Below are 21,670 nucleotides of genomic sequence, written 5' to 3'. Positions count from 1 at the left end.
AGCACAAATAGTTTCAAATGTATAAAAAAATCCTTTATTGTTGCCTTTTACATAAATAAAAAAGACTCATTATGTAAAATTAACCGTTTCAAAATACTTTTTTCCCCATCAAACCACTGCCAACTCTATGACTTTTCAGTGTTTACAAGACACACTAATCTTTTTTTGTACCAAACAAAATCAAATGTAATTAAATGTAGTTAGTTTCAGGGCAAAAAAAAAAAATCAATGCAACACAACCAAGACACGACAAAGAAATCTCAGCCGCTGCCTTTGTTGATGTGAACCTGTTTGCAGATTGACTGAATACAGCCAACAAGCTGAATACCACTTGATTTCAGGCCAGTTTATCTGTTAGAAGTGGCGTTTTCTGTCTGAACGCAAGCAGAGTTTAATGCTGCATTTGAAGGCAACTGGTAGTTTAAGAATTTCTGATTGGAGACGTGGAAAAAAAATCAATCAATTGCCACAAGAGCTTATAGTTCATATTCTGTAACTCTGGTGAGGTTTCTCATCCCAGAGGCAGCTTCCACAGTAAACAATAAAGCCAAAAACAACAAAAGATATTAACAGATTTATTAATAATTAGTTACTATTTACTATTAACATTGTGAGGAAAGTAGGCCATGTACAACATTTATTCACAAAATCATATTAACTTCATAAACAGACTGCCAATGACAATATAATTTAACTAATATATTTAGGAATACTCTGACGCCCATGTACAGCCTATTTGAATGTATAACATTTCTAATAAGTGGCACCATGGCATTACAACACAATATTCATCTAACGGCATGTTCTTTCTCTATTTCAGGAGAACTCACATGACTAAAGTGCTACCAAACAGCCCACAAAGTGAGGCATTCACTTCCTTGCTAACACAGTTCTCAGTTAGAGAACTGTCTCTTTAGAGTTAGATATAGTGCCATTGCTTTTTGTGTCTTCAGACGATATTTCTGCATCTGCGCTGTCCGTAGAGTTGTCTTCCTTGGCAGATTTTTCCTTCGCATCTGCCGTTCCGCCATCATATTTCACTTCAGTGCTTTGTGAGATCTCCCCCTCCCCTCCCCTCTCCATTCTACCTTCTCTTAAGCTACTGGTGCTGACCTCAATTATTACGATCTCATCTCCATTCTGCAGCTGAAATATGCCTCCCATGTCTCCCTCGTCTTCAGAGACTGCGCCACTCGCAGCAGTGCAACCTGCCCCCTCCTCTCCCATCATTCCTCCTTCACCTTCAATCAGCGCTATCATCTGCATACCCGCCTCGGCTTCCTGCTCCATCTTGATCTCACCCCCAAGTTCAAACACTACCTCCTGCCCATCGAGGGGCACTAACTTTTGGTTGGGTGCACAGGAAAGCTGCAGGTTGTTGTCTTGCCCTTGGCTGAAGGCAGCACTGGATGCTCCACTGTCCTGTGCCTCAGTGTGGAAATGAAGAACGTACGACTCTTCCTGAGCGCCCTCCTCTACCGCCTGTCTCTCACCCTGCTTTTCTTCACCCCATTCATGCAGAAGTGACATCATCCCTCCTTTATCTCCCCCCTTTTCTTTTTCACCTTGCCCATCCACCTTAAACTGCAACAAAAGGGACTTTCCCTCTCCACCCATCTCTCCATCACCTGCTTCGCCAGATGCATTCCCCTCAAACTGTAACACGTATGACTCCCCACACTCCCCCATCTCCCTCCCCTCCTTTGCTTGTTCTTTATTATCAAAACACAAGACAAATTGTTTCCCTGTCGTAGTTTCCCCACTCCTCACATGCTCCACAAAGGATTGAGGTTTCCTATCTGGAAGAGCAGAAACAGGAGTAGAGACTGATGCTGTGGCTACTGTGGTGGCTGGTGTAACCATGGAAACAGCTGGTGGGGGTCCTGAGGTGTCCACTGTGGGCGCTACAGTGGTAGAGGATGAAGGCATGTGGACAGTAGAAGAAGATGTTGACAGGGAACAGGAGGAAACGGTGGACAGAGAAGATGACGCTGTGGTGGCGTTAGCAGTCAGGGCGCCATTCGCCGCCGGAACAGCTGCGGCCTGACTGACAGGAGCTGTTGCAGCTTTCTGAAGAGCAGCTTTTGGTTTGCGCCCCCGTCGGCCCCGTGCTGTCCGTGTGCTCTTCCCTAATATGGGCTTGGTAAGCAGAGAGCTGGCTGAGATGTTGTGAGGTGGTGTGGCAACAGGAGTGTGAGCATTATTACTGTTAGTAATTATGATCCTGGTCTGCTGTTGTTGCTGGGATACGGAGGGAAACTGGGGTATATGAGTTTGTGTTTGGTTGAGGACGGGCTGGAATGCATGGATCGTCTGAAGCACAGGGAGGGACTGAGGCTCTGGAGCCGGTGGAGGGTTGTTTGCTGTGGGGAGGAGAATCAAACTGGACTGGCTGCCATTACTGGAGGGACACTGCAGCAGCAGATAGTTTTGTGACTGGGACGGAGGTGGTGGTGGAGGAGGAGGAGGGGGAACAGGTGTAGGAGTCGACAGAGGAATAAGCTGCAGGCCGCTGGCTGTCTGAATCATAAAGTAGTTCTGGGAGGTGTTTGGGGGAATATTAAGTGCTGGCTGGGACACAATCAGACTGCCACTGTTTCCTGAGGCTTCCAGGGTGATGGGGTTTAGCAGGGTAGTGGTGGTCGTCATGCCTGCCACATTGGCTTTCACAGCCACACCGTCTTTGCCTCCACCACCAGGGCAAGGAAGGGAAACACCACTGCCGTGGGTACGAATGTGTCTCTGCAAGTAAGAGTGCATGACAAACTCCTTGGAGCAGTACGGGCATTTGTAGTCCTTGAGTGAAGAGTGTGTGCGAAGGTGGAGCTGAAGGTTGGAGGAGTGTGTAAAACTTTTACTGCAGCGTGTGCACTGAAAAGGTCTCTCGCCAGAATGGGTACGTTCGTGCTGCTCTCAGAGAAATAATAACAAGAGAAGAAGGAGGAAGTATTAAGTAAACGCGGAATGAGATCACACACGTCTGTTAGGTCTGAATGAATGAGAGCCTGTACTGACCTGCTTGAGATTGGACGTCTGGGAGAAAGACTTGGAGCAGATGGAGCACGTATGAGGCCGCAGACCAGAATGCATCTGACTGTGTCGACGCAGGCAGCTGGTGTTCTTGAAGGACTTGCCACACTCTTTACACACATAAGGCCTCTCACCCGTGTGCTGCCGCAGGTGATACTGGTAGTGGGAGCTCCATTTAAAAGTAAGAGGGCAGTGAGGACACTGGAAGGCCCGTACTCCTGTATGTACCTGGGTGAGAGAACCATTGGAAAAAATGGGATTCATTTACTTTTATTTTACGTCGCTTCAACCTTAGCTGTAGAACTGATATTAAAACTCGAATTACAGCCTTGTGGTTGTATTCTTCCATCAACTAGTCAAGCTGCACACCAAAGGACTGCATATTTGTTCTGTTAGGAGAGGTAATATTTTTGGCAACCAACTTTAAATGTCAGGCTGCAGGGATTGAATGGGTATGACACTGGACTCATGACCAGAAGGCTGAGTGAGTTATTATTAATGCCAAAACTTCTTGGTTAGGCTTAGGATAAGATTGTGGTGCCAGAAATATTCTCTCATATGCATCATTGCAACCATTTTTTTGGGACAGTACAACTAACAACTAGGTGCCAAACATCTCCAATAAAAAGAAAAAAGAAAGAACGCAGATGTACTGATTTGTTGCAGCCTGCTGGACATATTTAACTGGGATTGGCCAGCTGAGGCCAACTCCATATTTTACATGAACGTGCACATTCCAAGAGTTGGAAAACCTGGGTTACTGACTTGAGAACTATCACAGTAGATCGCTAATGTTATGGTGAGTTGAACCAGATCAACAAAAGATCCTCTGGACATGTTAGACCTGCTTTGTTGTACAGGCCCCAGGCGGGAGTAAGAATCGGTTCTGTGTGCGTTTGTGTGCATGCTTGTCTGTTGTGTAAGTGAATCATAACAATGCTGTTGTTGTCATCATAACAGGGGGGGGGACACAGCTGTTATGGGGACAGCTCCGTGCAGGTTATCGGCTACCTATGTCCGGCCAACAAGCTGCTTTCTTCACCTCCCGTTTTGTGCAGCTGAAGATCAGAAAGTATTTAACTGGCAATTCATTTTTCAAAGCAAAAGAACACCAAGACCCTCCTTTAACACGACGGTCACATATTTACACTGAAGATAAGATGCGATCTCGCTTTGAAAAAAGAAAACTCCTCCTGACGTGAAATGCGTATACGCTATATAAGGTCAAAATATTGCAGAAGTATTTTACAGGCAGGAAAGAGGAGCTGCCACTCTCTACATTCTTGGGTAACATTGTTAGAAAAAAGCGTGTGACATGTTGTGTTCACTGGAAATGACGCTGACGTGTCAACCATTTCAGTAGTTGGAAAGCAACTCAACACATTTATTCCATCTTAACAGGACTACTGAAAAATGCTTTGGTAATAAAATGATAATTCAGCAAACAGAAAAACCAAGCTGTTGTCTTCTAAGGACTGGATAAACATTAAGTAATTAACTTATGACGTCTACAGAGTGACAAAAAAAGAACAGTTTAACAGGGTGATTATTTTCCATCGAAGCACTTCACAGTGACATTTGTCCTTTGATCTTTTTATTTTATTACCAAATAATCTATTTATCCAGTCAGTGTGGAAAAGCTGTGAAGGTATTACAGTAAAGTCATGTTAAACTTTCACTTTTAGTGGAAAAACTTGTAGTGAGGGCTTTGAATGAAAGTGTATTAGTGTTTGGCCAATCAAAACAAAGATAGGACGGCAGCTAAAGCCGAGGTGGTTGCTTTTTTTTTTTACTGTGTTTCTCCTGTTCCTGAGTGATTTAAATAGTACTGAGTAAAGTTCTACTAAGTCTAAAGCCTACAACAAGATGGACACAGAAGAGCTATATAAAAACCAACTTTAGCGTAAAGAATTCAGTATCTGGTAAAAACTGAAATACTGCCATATTTTCTCCCTCCATAACTGAGTTCCAGTACTAAATAACTGTTATAAAAAAAAAGCTCTGGCCTGTAGGTATCGCCTCAGTATTTTGTCTTTTTATATATTGGCGTGAATGTTTGTTCATCCCATAATGGTGTGGCTTTTTTGTTAATAAAATCAATTGTGTGTGTTTAATTTGCTCCATAATAAACTAAATGCAGCACCTCAGTGGCAGCAGTTTGGGGGGGGGGGGGGGGGGGGGGGGGGGGGGGCATCAGAGTACAGAAACAAAGCTTGAACAAGGACTGTTGGAACTGAAGCTTTGTGGGGTCATACCCTCTTCCTGTGACAACAGGGCGTGTTTTAGTCTGCATAACGAGTTTGGGAATTAAACTTGCAATTCGGTTCTGTGTAACGGAGCAGTGAGCCTTACTCGCTGATGGATGGAGAGCAGCGATGACCTCTTGAAGCTCTTTCCACACTCGGTGCAGCGGTAGGGCCTTTCCCCAGTGTGATCCCTCATGTGGTACTTCAGCCCTGATGAACCTTTGAAGGCTTTTCCGCATTCTGAACAGCGGTACGGCCTCTCTGTACCAAAACAAGATATTTTAAGAGTAATAGGGTCAACCATAAGCAAAATAAGATCAAGATCCGTGCTTGCAATAAATTAATTATGACAACCATTCTGATACTGAATGGCTCACTTTGAGGGAGTGAGATTATTATAATTTCAATTGTAGTTCCTGTTGTAAATGTCAATGTGCAGTAGTGTGTCTGATCTGCTTTGTGTGGAAATATCTTTACCTCCAGCAGGGGTGCTTTTGCTGGTTCCTGCCTTTTTGTGGGATTTGGTCGGCTTGGCCGGCTGTTCCTCTTGTTCCTCGCCGACAGCAATGATGTCGACATGTATCTCCCTCTGGCCCTCCTGCTGCTTGTCGGCCTGGCCGGGAGAGGAGGGCAGAGGGAGGGAAAGGGAAAGGGACGGAGGGCAGACTATCTCGGCCTCTGCCTCAGCCAGGAGGCGCTGCTCTGGGGTGTGGGAGTGTTGGTGGGTGAGAAGCGAGGAGAGAAGAGGGAAAGAGCGGTCACAGGCAGAGCAGCTGAACTGGGAGCGGGACTGCGATGAAAGAGAGTGCATCTGTGGAAACAAAAGACAAACACATTAGATGAAGTTTATTTTAGTTTCCGATCTGCAGTGCTTTAATCTATTTGAGTGTATCGGCTCTAACAGGCGTTCTCACCAGTGAAACATGTCTGTTGAGGCCTCCACTGGTCTTGAAGGTCTTATTGCAGTAGCCACATGACAGCCCTGCCCATGTGGTTCTGGCCTCTGGCTGAACGGCCTCAGAACTCTGAGTCACCTCGGTGAAGCTCTGTAACAGGTCAAACTGGGCCTGGGTGGTGCCCACATTCTGAGGAAAAACCAAAGGAAGCCAAAGAAAGTGAGATATATCAAAAATATAGAACCTAAACCCAAACTCACTGGGCTGAATTTTTGAGGATTTTATACATAGCACAACAAAGCCAATCTGACAGATTTTAATGACTTTTTTTTTGTTTCACTCAATCTTTTTTACAGCTTATTGGAGTTTTCTTTTTCTCAGAAAGCTTTGCTGGCCAAAAAGCTACACAGCAAGATAAAGCACCCATTCCTGATCATGTCTACTAACCTCTTATTGGTCAAATGCTTCTCTATCTGTGGTTAAAAGCCATCAAGGGCACACTACAAGCTCTATCTAAATAGTTGAAGTAAAAGAGACAAATTATGAAAAAGAAAACCTGTTCTTTGCTTTGGAGCACTGTTGTGGGTGTCTGAAGTTATAGCAAACTCAAAAGCTTCCCCCAGCACTATGTTTGTTACATCCCAGGTTTGAAAAGCTGCTCTGATTTGCTGTAGATATGTCAGTTTCCCTTATCTTTATCTCTAATCAACTTAGCAAGTTAAATTATGCTGCATTCACAGTGCCTTGGAAATAGGAAGAGTAACTATTTAGCTCTTGCTCTTGCTTCTTTAGCACATTCTCCTCTGCAGTTACATGGTTCACCTGCTGCCCTGGTTCCCAACCTTGGTCCTCAAGGCACACACCAGTGCATATTTTAAGGTATCCTTGATCCAGCACATCTGATTCAAATAAATAGGTGAGTTTGTCAGCTCTTTAAGCTCTGGAGCTCTGGAGAAAGACGATGAAGACCCATTCAGCACTGAAGCACTGAAAATAAATGAGATAATAAGACTCTACCAGTACTTTGTATAATGTTTTATATTCCGGTTAGGAAATCTGACTTCTTTTAGGAGTTATTAATTCCCAGTCAGATGTTGGAAACTCCAGTTTTCTATTTGTAATGGAATGCATCATTTGTAGTGCCACCACTGCTAGATTAAACTTGTTAACTTCTGTGACAAAAGTTGCCAATAAAAGCAACAGTTCTTAAGATTAGCCTCTAAAAACCTAAACCAAACACAGACAAATGGACCAACAGCAAAGTCCAACGTTTATGGAGCCAAAACATACATGATGATGGAATTACTGATTGCAGTAATAAACCTGTCGACCAACTCTTACATTCTGTGGTGACATGCTTTAGAAACCTGGGCCAGTTCAGTGTATGGAAAGCTATCTGTGTTCTCTTATACTGATAATGTGGGTCAAGAGTTATTGAGTAGCACGAATCTAAAAAAAGCCTTTTGGTGAAGAGTGGAGTGAAGTGAGTGGGTCACTCACTCACCCCCTAAAACAGGTCAGTTTAAATAGAGGTGAAAATGTAAGTATTTCCTTTTATTGTGGGGTGGACGGGGTCAATTCACACTTACTACATTGTTTCCATCTGGTCCCTCTGTTAAACCAAGGAGCACCTCTGTTGTCTGTCCACTTTCAGACACAGTGGTCGTCTCCACCACCTCCTCAAAGTCGGCCAGCAGGTGCCCAGCTCCCACAAGCCCATCCCCGACCTCCATTCCTGTACTGTGCCCTGCCTCTCCACTGGCACCATGCTCTTCTGGAGCCATGTGGATGGCCTGGTGCTCCTCCAGCTCTGTCCGTGTCCCGAAGGTTTGGCTGCAGCTGCCACAGCTGTACAGCAGCACACTGGCTCCGGTGTCAGTGCTCAGGTGAACCTCTGTCCCAATGGCCCTCGATGTGCACACATTCTCCCCAGAAGCAGTGAGGGTGAGCAGGCTTGGATTCTGACCAGAGGTGGTTGACAGAAACACTTCTTCCATCCCCACCCCGACTCCATCAGTTCCTTCCTGGCTCACAAATCCTACCATGTCTGTCAACATTGACGATGTCACTTCCTCTGCCCCGACCACCACCTCCACTACCTCATTTCCCTTCCTTCCGTCCTCTCCCTTCTTTCCCTCTTTCCCTCCTGCGTTGAGGTTGGAGTGGGAGTTCTTGTGCAGAGCCAAGTTCGACGAATGCGTGAAGCTCCGTCCACACTCGCTGCAGATGTACGGCCTCTCGCCTGTGTGTATCCTCATGTGCTGCCTCAGGTTGGTAGACTGAGTGAAGGATTTACTACACACCGTGCATGTGTAAGGCTTGAGACCAAGATGGACATTCTTGTGTCGCCGTAGGCTGCTTGAGTTCTTGAAAGCCTTGGGGCAAGCGTCACACGGGTACGGGCACTCTCCAGTGTGCTGGCGCAGGTGATACTGGTAGTGAGAGCTCCATTTGAAAGTCAGGGGGCAATAGGGGCACAAGAAGGTACGGAGTCCAGTGTGGACACTCTGATGGACCTGAGAAAAGAAAGACACGGTGAAATCTCTCTCTCATTTGGATGCATATTGTTTCCCTTAATAAAATCAATGTTTATAAAATGACTTGGTTTGATATCCGACCTGGAGAAGAGAGGAGCGTTTGAAGGCTTTGCCACAATCGTTGCATTTATAAGGCTTTTCCCCTGAGTGAGACCTGCAAAATTAAAGGAACTATTCAGGAGGACAGTAGTTTATTATGGACAATCGTTATAAACGGGAAATATAACCATTAAGGACGCATAACGCAACACTTTTGCAGTACTGTGCAAAGGTTTAAAGCCACCCCTCATTTCTTTATAGTTTACTTCCACGGAGTCAGACTTTCTTGTAATCTTTTAAAGTGGTCTTGAGCAATAGTTCTCCAGGCTTTCGAAGGTCTGTCAACAGTTTTTCTTTGGACATCAGCTGCTTTTGCCCTAATTTTCAGTCCAGTCCTTATACGTGACCATTTGTTAAGCCACTTAACACTGACCTGTGAACCATTTAAGCCCAAAAAGGCCCCTTACTCAAGGAATGAGCCAGTGATTGGTCAAGACACAGCAGACAACTTAGCAATGGAACTACCGGTAATTCAAATAGGGTCTTTGGGCTCTTTGCTAGTAGCAGCCTGTCAAACATAATTTTGTTCGGCTTTCTCTAGAATATAATAAGACAGCTTTATTCATACCCACAGGGGAAACTCATTCGCACCAGTCCAGATCAAACAAGCACAGCAACAGCTGGCAGCAAATAAGTACAATAGCATGACACTGAGATGCAATTCCAGTCATGATTAGTGTCCAAAAATAATTTCAGTTGCTAAACATGTTGGATATAAAATCTAACTGCTGCTGCAACAGAAGACCTCCAAATCCATTCTGAGGAGCACTGAGGCATCAGCAGCCTTTCTCTGAAATAGCTGCATACACCAATAAAACCATCATAAAGAGGATGGCTTTTAAGATGCATAGCAGTCTTCAGTTCGTCTTCAGCCTCCTTGTTCTCTTTTCAATGTTGACCTCAAGTATATAGTAAGGCCAGCCTCATCGATCGACTTAATGATCAACTTATTCATACAGTTCTATTCCTCCTCCAGATTGTTACATTAACTGTATACTTGGATGGATCAACTGAAGGATATCACTTTCACATGCCGTTCACCTGCTGGAGATAGTGTTTCAGGCCAGACACTTGTCCAGTTTTCTCAAATATTTTAAGGACACACCTTTAACTGTCTTTGGAACAGGCTGCTAGTAACAAAGTGCCTAAAGATACATTTTAAAACTGGTTCTTTGCTAAGTTTGGTGTCATATATCCTTGTCATATATAGACACAACAGATCTCTTGAGTTAGAAGCCTTCTTTATGTTTGAATTCCTAAGTCGCTCTGGTGGCTGAACAAACAAAACAAAAGAAAGAAACAGTCCTCTGAAAATGGTCAGGCACAAAGACTGGACTGAAAATGAGTAAAACAGCCAATGTCCAAAGAAAAACATACAAGATCTACAGAGAGCCTGGAAAACTATTGATCGAGACTATTTTAAAATATTACAAGAAAGTCTGACTTGTCACACTTTGCACTGGTACCAAAAACTGTTGTTTTTACAGGAGAAACCAGTTATGAATTTCACATCGTTTATCCTTCAAACTGAAGAGGAAGAAGGTGAAAAATCAAAGCTCTCTGTTTTCTGGTTGGCATTGTGTCCTTATACAACACCGGAAAATATGGATTTCAGATTTTTTTACCTTCTGAACTTTTAATTTGACCACCCACAGTAAAATTGGGATAAGTGGCGATAACTTTTCATTTTTACACCTTATGACTGACTGCTACTTAAGTGATGGGACGTGGATGGAAGTTGATTATAGTGGAAACAGCAGGATTTAGAACATTACTTTCTATTAACTGTTCAGAGGACGATTGTAAGTTTTGTAAGGCTTTGAACAAGTTTTTAACATGGGTACCGTTGGTGGTAGAGCAGAGCAGAGGAGCCCTTGAAGGCCTTGGGGCAGAGGTTGCAGCGGTAGGGTCTCTCGTTGTTGTGGCTCCGCTGGTGGTGCGTCAGCCTGGAGGACCACCTGAAGCTCTTACCACAGTCCAGACACTGGAAGGGATGATCGGACTGCTCGGGCTGCTGAGCTGGCTCGGACACCGTTGACGTCACCATGTCCAGAACCACCTCCTCTCCACCTTCCACTACCCCCTTATCTCCCTCCACAAGCTCCACTCTGTCCTTGTCGTCATCGCCATCCTCTCCTGAGCCAAGAAGTGATGGGAAAGGCGAGAGGGAAGCAGTGGACTGAGATGGCAGGAGTTCTGTTTGGACCACCAAGGCCACCGAATTAGCCATCACCAGATCAATCTGGTGGCAAATGTCCCAGTTGCTTCGAGAAGTGATCAGTTGTGGTGGAGCATCATGACTTATCTTTCAACTCTCCTTCATTCATGTTTTCTTATGAGACTTTGATCACTTCCTTTCCTGACAGCCACTGGAAACACCAGCTGTCATTCCAAGTAGTGGCATCGGGGTAGGTCTAACATCAAGTGAAATGGAAATAAACACGGTGTTATAACTTGGTAACTCCCGGTGAGAGTGCTACCTTTAAATTCGCCCCTCCCGCCCTCCTGTGCTCGAAGCTGGTCCTCCCTCCCCGCTGTCTTTCCTCCGGCCGTCAGTCCGCGTACAGTACACGGTCTCTATCCGTCCCCGCAGTGCGGTGCTTCATAGCAATCCCCAAACAAAGGCTCCAGCAAAGTTACTCATTACGGTACTGTTAGAAGTGTGTCCTAAAGGCGCTGGCCAGCCCTGCAAGTCAGCAGACAACACACACGAACATAATTTCCACTATATCAACAAAAGCAGTCAGTGGCCTTCTTTTAAAGCTAATTAAGCCCTCCTTAATGTGAAAAAGCTTCGTTAAACTGCTCGCTAAGGAAATTAATACAGGCTGAAGCAGTACTCACCGCTTATCTTAAGCTCACCTTAAAGCTATATTGTGGATATTATGATAAGAAATGAGGTACCGCAGTGCTAAAGCACACAACCTTAACAATAAACACAGCACAAACTAACAGCAGTCCTCCGCCCGATGCCGCCTTCCAAGAACAGCGACGACGATTGGCTCCTTGGTCGACTAGATGAGCAATTACCATTGGCCAGCAGCTTAAACAGACAGGTTGACGTGTTTTACTTGACAGAAAATATTGAAAATCCCCAAGTTTGGCCCAAAGAATTTATTAGTGACGTATCCACCCCATCCACAAGATTTTCTTCGTCAATTTGCATATTTTTATACACTATAAATGTATTTGTTTTACTCTGACTATGCCGCTCAGACTTCTGGGTAACGTAGTACGTTTATGTTCCTGCTCCAACTTCCATCTGTCACTGTTTACATTGCTGGTTATTGAGGCTACACTTAGTTCAAGACACAGTAAGAAAACCAAAAAAGAAATAGGGCAGAATTTTTTCTAACACCACAACACTTCACAAAATTAAAAAAAAATCTTCAAGAAAACCAAAATAGCATATATCACGTGAAAGTTTGAAAACACAAAAACATTTAAGGAAAAAAAAAAGGTTTTTTTAATGTCCTCTTTTATTTGGTTGTTTTTTTCTGTTGGCTTGTGTTTGATTTAATGTTTTCTTGTTTCATGAAGTGTTGTTTCCTAAAAGTAATTATTATTGTTTTCTCTTTTTTTAATTGTGATTTCTGAATTTGTGTTTTTTCTCAAATATTCTTTTCTCCTTTTTTGATGTGTTGGCTGTTGTATTTCCCCTGACATCTTGTTTTTTTCTGAAAAGGATTTTTTTTTTAATTGTCTGAACTACTATTCATAAATACAATTCTCTCATGGGTCCCGTGGTCACATTTTGTCCAGAGTTGTGGTTTTAGCACCTTAGAGCCAATGCAAGTCATACAGATCAAAGAGACACTTAAATCCATTGTGCACATTCTTGAGCATTTATTTCACCAAGGCACATATTTCACATTGAGGCCAATCAGTGTGTGGAGGAGGCATGTCGATGGTACAGAAATAATTTAAACGTGATGGTACAATAATAGCGAATAAGAATAGAAACTGTATAAAAGTACAAAAGGAAAGGAGACTTGCTCCACTGCAGCATGAAATAAATAGTTCCACCAAGTTACTCAAATAAATAGTCAATACTGTAACAAATACTAGAATAGGAATGAATAAAAATCATAGTGATAAAACTGGTTAAGTATTCTACACTGTATTGTATAAAACAACATGAAACACATAAGCACTGTATAGAACAATTTACATTCTCGTACATTTATGTACACCTGTACAGAACATAGTGTCACAATACATAGTATTTTAAAGGCTTTGGGTGTTTAACTAAAAATAACAAACCTTTCAAGCCCATAGCACAGGTTCAAAATCAGCCATCTCACTCTTCCAAGAGGCTAATCCTAACAAGTTTGTGCAAAGAATCTAATCAGGACCATCAGTGCTCAGCAACAGGGCACATTCATACAACTTTACCACAATGTTAAATATGCCTCCTCATGCAGAACATGAGAAATCAGCACTGAAAATAGAAACTCTGGCTGTCGTATAAAAACAAGCATTCACCTCTCTTGGTTACCATCCAAACATATACAAATAGATGCTAAAAATTTGATAAGGCATCCATTGATAACTTATGACATGGCATGTGGTAAGAGATAACCTGACCATCCTCTGAAACGTTTACTTTAAGGGCGCTCTAAGTGAGAGATAGTGAAAGCCTTGGTTGTCCCAGATGCTACATCTACTGGAAAACTATTGTCTGACAAAACAAACAAAAAAAACAAATATAAAGTAAATGAAGCCAGTTCAAAGGAAAGTAATTATCAGAGCTGTAAGTTGAAGAAGTGCTAGTGTTTTTTTTTTGGTTTTTTTTGGGTTATTTTTTGAGGATCAGTGAGACACAAGAGAAAAAGACAGATTACAAAATGCTGGCATGTAAATTCACGTTAGTACGGAAAAAAAGGTAAGAGTGACACATTACATTTTCAAATAAATAAAATTAAATAAATTACTAACAGTCAATAAATAAATAAATACATAAATAACATGGTCATGAGCAAGGCCTTTGGGAGAGATTTTGGGGGAATCGTGACATGATCATTGTAGCGACAGTTTGCTTTAACGGGTATCTTGATGGTAATAACTTGCTGCAGTGTGCCGCATCTTCACTGGTTCTCACAGAAAGACACATTCCTCAACACACACGCCATCGACGTTGACATTTGGGCCTCTTAAGGGATGCTTTTGACTACAGTGCACACTGACATAGTCCTATTTTCCCTTTGAACAAGGCAGAACTCCATGTGTCCTCACTGGCTCTTCGTGTTACGGATCATCATTGCACTGCAGAGGCTTTGGGCTTGAGGGTGATGAATGCTCTATATGCCCAATCACAGAAGAGCTTGAAGTGTTGGAGAAGCTCATGGCTGGACTGGAGGACGTCAAAGGAAGAGGGGACATGAGGGGGGAGGGAGGGGGTTGATTGAGTCAGCCTTGGTGCCTCGACTCTCTGCATCTGTTGAGGCCAAAATGGGAAAAGCAAATTAGAAAAAACATCCATTTGTTGATTTTAATCTTAAATTGATTTAAAAAAAACAACATAATTGTCAGTAGTATTTAATAGTGAAAGCAACCCTTTACCTGACGGTGCAGCATGTTGATGAGAGATTTCATTTCTTTGATCATCTCCACTAGCTTGGGTAGTGCAGGGTGTTCGTGCTTCTTTGAAACCTTGTTCAGCCACTCAAAGTGGTGCTCATACAGCTTCAGGTCAGCATGGAGCTGAGAGAGTGTGGGCTTCAGCTAGAAACAACACAGACATACTTTAGAGACTTAGCATGGGTGTGGCAAAATGCAACTGGCAGAAATAGGCCAGCCCCTCTCCCTCCACATGCACGCAAATACACTATCAGAGCGTTACCTCAAGATTGCTGAGGCCATTGACTGATCTGTTGCTCATTTCTGGCAGAGACCTGAACCTGTGTGATTCCACGTCTGGTTCAAATGCATGCTCCCTCTGAAAGAAAAAACAAGACACAGAGGAACCTGTTAGCAATTTGTATCAGTGCAATTTTACTCATCCCGAGAGGTGAGTAGACGTGTCACGGCAACACGAGGAAAGTATTAGTCTTGCACCTCGACTGGAACACTGTTTTCGACAGTTAAAGACAGTAGCTCTCACTGAAGGGAGTGTGGTTGATCGGGTCAGCATGAGTTCACCCACATTCAGTCTCCCAAAATGTCAACAATAAGAGCAACTGACCTGAACCAACAGGATGTTTTCTGCTGGGAGTGAGGATAACAACATATTGCAGTGACTAAGAAAACTCCAAGTGGCACAGACAACACAAGGCTGCAGGGAAACTCCCGGGTCACAGCTATAAAAAGACTGAATGACGCAGTGCTGCTGTCCAGTTAGAGTTGTGTTGTAAGCTGGCCACACAACAGATGTAGTGCTCGTTATGACCAGCAGAGGGGGTAAACTACCTGACTGCAGGTTTATGAGTGCAGCTGTGCTCATCAGCAGTAGTTTAGTATTTAAGATGTAGGGAGAACAAATGGAGATGACTGATGTGGCATGCGTCATTTCCAATCCGCAGAGGAACATAACAACACAAGGATGATGAGTGCTGAGAAATGTTTTGTATAAACAGGCTGACTGTGCTTAATGCTTCCTTAACCTGCTGTGATGTGTTTTCCTTGCTCTGCTGTTTGCTTCCAGTTGTTTGTGTTGATGTTTGTGGCGATGAATGCGCTGCATTGTCTCTCATGTCTCTCCATCAGCCTTTCATAAGAGCTCACTTATGTTTGTCGTCCAATGTTTTGTCTCTGTTGCTTTTGTCCCCATCCATCCCTTTACTTCCATCTCCTCCTCCTCCTCTCTTCTCACTCCCTCTATCTTAAACCAGGTGCACAAGCACGTGCAACACACACACACAACAGGCTTCTCTTCCAGCTGGCCCTCTGATCTCTTCATCTCTTGTGGTTTTTGCCCCATCTTTCTCAGCCTTTAATTCTCCCTCTTGTCCTCCTTTTTCGTGCTCTCTCCATTGCACACCATGACCTCACCTGACAGAACTTAGCATCCAGCCTTTTTCTTCCTGAATGCAAATCCTGGAATGTGATAAATCTTTTTGATTCTTATCAAGTCACTTTGCTGTGGCGACCAAAAGCAAAACACTAAACACCGCACCTATAGCACCATCACTATATACAGAACCCTCAATGCACCCACCCACAGCCCCAAAAATGCATACACACAAACAAATGCATATATATTACATGCGTTTGCACCCATACTATATGCATGCAAGCACGCGCAGACTCAGGCCTACGCATACATCTAGACCTGTGTGCGTACACAGGTGCATGTCTCTGTCGCTTTAAAGCATCAGTTTCATTGCTTATTTGCGGGGACTTTCCATGAATTCCCATTTTATTTATCTTTCCTAACTTTGTCCTCTCTTTGGTGGAATTCCACACAAAAAGGGGGAAAAAAATGAGAGAAATCTAACTTATGTCTGAATGTTGAGTGGTACACACCCATACACCCTTTGATAGTACTGCTTGCACGCAGCGGCAGTAACTTTGTTTTAAAGCAACAAAGCCACACACATGTACTCACACACTTTCTGAACACTATCTGCTGGCCAAGACTAGAGAGAGTATGTGGCTATTTTTGATTGTATCCACTGAACAAAAGAGTTCAAGCATTTGCATAATGCAAAAATAGAATCGAGATCAGTGATGTGTAGCCAAAGATCAAAAGATATGATCCTACTTTCTTTTCACCTGTTAAAACAGTGTTGATACACAATCACCAGCTGTATACCAAGCTTGGTAAAGTTCTCAAATCAGATTTTCCTACCCACTTGACTGTCAACAAATGGGATTTCAGGCCAGACTTCTCCACGATATTCACATTTAGTTGATGGAAGAGCAGTCTAGCAGATAAACATTTCTGTTGAAACAGGTTTGTGAAACACTTTTCTGTCACTTCGCAGGTGGGATGCTGGGTAGTTTGTAGTTGGATCTAAAAGTTAAGTTCATTGCATCTTTATTGGTACTGTGTTGCAACTTCTCAAGTCTTAAGGCAACGCCTCAAATGAGGTGACCAGCCACACCAGGGGGTAGATGAGGCATACCTCATGAAATCTGTGGATTTCATTGTGGATTAAATGTGAGATCACTCAGTAAAATCTCTGCGGAGGCGTTTGCTGCCCTTAACTAAGTATGCAGCCAGTGTGTGATCTATGAAAGCAGCTTAAGGCCAACAGAAGCCTTGAGCAAACCTGGTGCAGGCTCGATCTGTCCAGTCAAACAGTGTTTCCATCTATCAGCATGATGCAAAGCTGTGAGGTTAACTAAACTGAAAGCTAACATTAGCACCAAAATCCATTTAGTGGAAGATCAATATGTGGCACAGCATCCTCCTCCACCCCAACACTTAACATTTCAATTAGCAATGAGTGGCCAGGGCCTCGTTAACGTCTCCTCCAATCAGCAGCTTATTGGTAATGATCATGACGACATCTTCACTTACCAACAGTTCTTGTGCGAGCTTCATTAGATTCCTGGTCTGATTGGACAGTTTGTCCAAGTCACTGGCCCGCCGCTGCGGTACCGGAGAGGCATAAGTGAACACTGGCAGCTGAGCCAATAGCAGCGAGAAGAGGAGCGATGAGGAGGAATCGAGCAGCACTGTGGGGGTAGAACAAAACAGAAGCAATTAGGGGAGAGGCGCTGTCATCTCGAGAAGATATTGCACCATAACATAAACAATGGCCCCAGACTTGGCAGAGGAATCCTGAAGAGCCTCAGAGTCATGTTTTCACAGGCTGAACGCAAATCATTAAATCATTACAAGTCGAGCTTTGACACAGAATATCTCCATCACTTCTTCACCAAAAGCAAAGGCAATGAATGCTGCTGATTGTCACACCTGCAACTCGATAGGTATGTGAGCTGGTGGTATAAATTATATAGGCCAAGCCAAGTTTAACAGTAAGCTTATTCATTCTGTGCCTTTCAAGTTCAAATACAAGGCAGAGTAAGTATTAAAAGGGAACCGCAGTGCTGAAATGATGAATGCTTGATAATTACAGGTGAACCACAAGAATCACAGCCAAAATAACAACCGCAGGAGCTCCGTGTCCCGATGTAACTTTTACACAAAAGAATAAAGTGATCATATCCTCCGGTCAGACAGTGAAGTTAAGACAGTGTTTCATTTAAGAATAAATCTTTCAAATTGTCCTATGAAAATAACTTTATAAAGCCAATTCAACTTAATGCTACATTCATATTTAGGTATATAATTAGCAAAAAAAAAGAAGATGAACAAAAGAAAAAATATATCACATTGAGAAGCCAAAATAATGAGTCCATAGTTCTGAAGTCACTTACATTTCATATTGGTTCGGGTCCAAGAGACAGGTAAACCGGTAGAGTAGGAGACAAATAAATAAATAAATAGAAAAATTAATAAATAAATTGAACGCCGGAAACTGTCACGTGCTCTGGTTTCTTCTTCGCACTCTTCAGTTAGAGCGAGGAGGAAAGTTGTCAGGACAGAATGAATGGGTGCGCAGGGTGATGAGAGGCGCGCACAGAGAGACAACAGGAAAACAGAGTCAGTAAATAAAGGAAAGAAAAAAGTTTCAGTTTTTAGTAGAAGTCTGAGAGGAGCCCCTGTCGTCTTTATAGAGTGCAGAGAGGCACTTGAACAGTTTGGAGAAGGAGAGGCAACAGCAGTGCAGAGAGAGGGATGCGAGAGTGGTAAGTCCAATTTTTGCGCGCAGTGAAGTGTTTAGGCTTGTTTAAAACTTCCTTTATAAAGACGTCGGGCCTATGACACATCGGCAGTGACTCACTTCATTCATAAAAACACACACACACACGCACACAAGACATACGCTCTCTCTCCCTCCTCTCTCCGGCTCTTTTTCCTCCTCCCCTCCCTGCTGCCTGTCTCCCTTTGCGAAACTTAAAAAAAAAAATGTTCCGTTGTTTTTTTCTCTCCTCTATCACTTTCTCCCGTCCTGTCCTGGTCCCTATCTCCAGTACTTCCTCCGTCGCATCCCGCTACCTGCGCCAATCAGCCCATCTACCTCTTTTTTTATCTTTCCATCTCCAAATCTCTTCCCCCCTTCTCTCTATCACTGCAGAAATAAGCCCATTGTTTTCATGTGTATCAGCATATCTCATGTATCTTTTAGAGTCCATGCACTCCAGATTTACCTGTCCTTTCTGTTTCTTGTGCTCGTGTTGAAGGGTGAAATGTCACCGAGAACTTGTCCCTGCTTGTGTTTTAGGCTACACATGTCACATTCCCTGTATTATAGCTAATACACTCAGCAAACACCTTTCCTCTACCTCCTTTTCTCACCCCTTGCTCTTTTTTTTTTCAGAGCCCCTCCTGAGACAGCAGCCTGTTATTTCCACTGCCCCCCCCATCCACCCCCTTCTCCCTTTTTTGCTTCTTCTCTCCCTCCTCAGGGTGAAGGAAAGAGTGAGAGACGGATAGAAGCAGGGGAGAGGTGTTGTCCAGGCCAGAAGGGGCCTCTGAAAGTGTTGCGTAGAAACAGCGAGCGGACACACACGCACACGCAGAAAGCTGAGGGGTGGAGGGTTTGATGGGGTCAACATACAGAGCCCCACGTGCCCAAAACATGCAAATGGATCCACTCACATGTTGTGTCCCGTAAAAACACACTGTTCTAATAAACCAAAACATGCCAAAAGATCCTGGTGATAGATGCAGAAACATCACAGGCGACATGTTTTTCTATGTCTGTCACACAAACACACACTCGAGGACCAGGGCAGTCTGGAAACACTCAGTCAGGTGCAATAAAGTGAGCCCTACTGTTGCAAGTTGCAAAGATGAGTTTCCAGTCATCACAGTCGGACAGTAAATGCATCATACTGTACACAAACTGTAAGGGAAATCAAAAAGGAGTCTCACACTCACACAAAGGAAATGAGCAGGGAAAGGGGAAAAAAAGCATTTTTGAGTCTGGGTGTGAGATTAGGAGACCCTCATTCACAGACATACACTCATGGTGTGGTTAGAAAATAATTAGTGGTGGGCTTTGTATGCGCTCACTCACACACTCATGCACATATACACACAGAGTTGCCAGTCCGGCGGTGGGCCGACACAGACAAACAAACACCCGCCAAAAGATGAGGGTCTGGTGGCAGCGAGTGGGTGGCGGAGTTGTTGTGGTGAAAAAAGGTCGTGCTCTGTTTTCCTGGGTCAACAGTAGAGAAGAAAAGCTGGGAAAGGAGGAGAGCAGGAGAAGAAGGGGAGGAAGTAGATGAGTGCGGTTGGACGTAGGGAGATATTGACACACTCGCTCTTTTTAATTTCCCACATCAAAGGGACGTTTGAAGACACAGCTGGGGAGAGAAGAAAAGAAAGAGTGAAGTTAGTCACTCTCCCTCATTCCCTCATGATGGGGGTCTCCTGGGTGGTTCTGAAGCACACAGTCTGATGTTAGGCCATCCGCCAGAGCTGATCACTCACACACTACGACGCAGGGTGGCTGCCCTTTAAGAGGGGAGAGCGTGCACACGTGCTTGGATGTCAGCGTGCAAAATAGAAAGGGTTATGTGTCTTTGTTTAGACTTTTTTGTGTGTGTGAGAGCAAGCATACAGCAGCGCATGCCTGTTGGAAAAGGGGGAATTCAGGGTTTGTGTAAATGGGTGTGCATTCAGTATATGTGTGTAATTATGGGTATGTGGTGTGGTGTCTGCATAACGTGCATGAGCATCAGTGTTTGAGTGTGCGTCTGTGTGTGAGAGTGTGTTTGTGTGTGGCCTTCATATGCTACCCATTACATCACCAATCTGTGTAAACCACCATAGGAGGAGAAACAGAGTGAGACACTCAGACGACGACCTCAAAGACATCAGAGAGGAAGGGGAACCTGTGACAGGGCCTGCCAGCCTGCCTCTCTGCCAGACAAACTTTACTCACACAAGCTTCACTCAATTTGCTCATGCTTCACACTAGGTTTCCTGTGCGCCATAGCATGTATTCACACATTATTACACGCGCTTAAATCACTTGAATGCCTGACTCTCTTTTTTCACCTTTTGCCAGGTTGTAAATCCACACAGTTGCTCAATTCATTGCCAAACTCACTTGAAGAAGTTCTAATTTAAGCAGGTGAAGTGTTAGGGGTACTCGTTAAACATTAACTAGAGCTCTCTGATTGCTTTCTTGTTGCCGTTAGCATCATTTTGCAGTTTGAGTTCTCCGGTAGTTACTTTTTAAAATGAGCAGTTAGTCACTCTAAACGATTTGCCCCATCTCCCCGTTTCTGTCATTGCCACCAATAAAAGGTTTTGCATTGTTTGTTTCTCGTGTAGCTCAAGTAGCGAGTTTTAATAGGGGACAGCTTTTACATCGTCGAATAAGGGGGTTTGAATTTGTGGGTGAAAAGGAGAATGACAATATCCCAGTGAGATGAAAACTGTACAGCGGCTATTATAAATGTCTCACATTTGTAAAGAGTCCTACTTTAAGTTTCAAGAGGCACATGAAAGCTAAGCACAACTCCACAACTCTGGTGGCGAGGTACAACAAGGAGCTAAATGATGCTCGTGCTTCAGCTCTAAACCAGAATCACTTTGGTGAAGTTTGCACTGTTGCTCAGTGGGAAGTGAACATAAAGGTTGTCGTTTACATGGTGAAAGGTAGTAAGTTTGATATAATTTATTCATATGGTGCCAATTCACAATGAAAGCAATCTCAAGGCACTTTAAAAAGAAAGTAAACGAGTTCAATACAAGTCCGATTAGAGTATAACCTAATCTAATCACGATTCCTGGCTAAAAAACAAACGTCACCGCCTGGATTTTACTAAACAAATAGTGAAGAGCCTCCCGTTGGAAAAGTACAGTGATTAATATGTTTCAGCTGGCAACAAG

The 21,670-nt window shown here is 43.6% G+C and overlaps 2 protein-coding genes across 5 annotated transcripts; both read right to left on the bottom strand.

Moving 5' to 3' along the window:
- Positions 1 to 561: 561 nt before the first annotated feature.
- znf628 (zinc finger protein 628) lies at positions 562 to 11,782 on the bottom strand. Of its 4 annotated transcripts, none has more exons than XM_072394074.1 (9): positions 11,653 to 11,782; positions 10,653 to 11,494; positions 8,791 to 8,863; positions 7,762 to 8,688; positions 6,191 to 6,361; positions 5,754 to 6,087; positions 5,383 to 5,537; positions 3,016 to 3,258; positions 562 to 2,907 (listed from the first exon to the last, which is right to left on the bottom strand). In XM_072394074.1, the coding sequence occupies exons 2-9, from the start codon at positions 11,036 to 11,038 to the stop codon at positions 898 to 900; spliced, it is 4,299 nt and encodes a 1,432-aa protein (XP_072250175.1). In that variant the 5' UTR covers positions 11,039 to 11,494; positions 11,653 to 11,782; the 3' UTR covers positions 562 to 897. The 4 variants fall into 4 exon arrangements, with proteins under 4 accessions (XP_072250175.1, XP_072250176.1, XP_072250177.1 ...); XM_072394075.1 differs by having other exon boundaries at positions 10,653 to 11,222; XM_072394076.1 differs by having other exon boundaries at positions 10,653 to 11,222; positions 11,671 to 11,782.
- An 848-nt stretch (positions 11,783 to 12,630) lies between these two features.
- Positions 12,631 to 17,381, bottom strand: il11a (interleukin 11a). The gene is made up of 4 exons (XM_072393263.1): positions 17,273 to 17,381; positions 14,651 to 14,746; positions 14,371 to 14,532; positions 12,631 to 14,245 (listed from the first exon to the last, which is right to left on the bottom strand). Exons 1-4 carry the CDS (start codon positions 17,294 to 17,296, stop codon positions 14,066 to 14,068), a joined length of 462 nt encoding a protein of 153 aa, XP_072249364.1. The 5' UTR covers positions 17,297 to 17,381; the 3' UTR covers positions 12,631 to 14,065.
- Between the last annotated feature and the right edge of the window lie 4,289 nt (positions 17,382 to 21,670).

This window comes from Leuresthes tenuis, unplaced genomic scaffold, assembly GCF_036924035.1.
Source record: "Leuresthes tenuis unplaced genomic scaffold, fLeuTen1.0.hap1 SCAF_10, whole genome shotgun sequence".
In the NCBI taxonomy this organism is placed as follows: Eukaryota; Metazoa; Chordata; class Actinopteri; order Atheriniformes; family Atherinopsidae; genus Leuresthes; species Leuresthes tenuis.
Note: the sequence above shows the minus strand (reverse complement) of the source record. Positions and strands in the feature narration are given on the sequence as shown.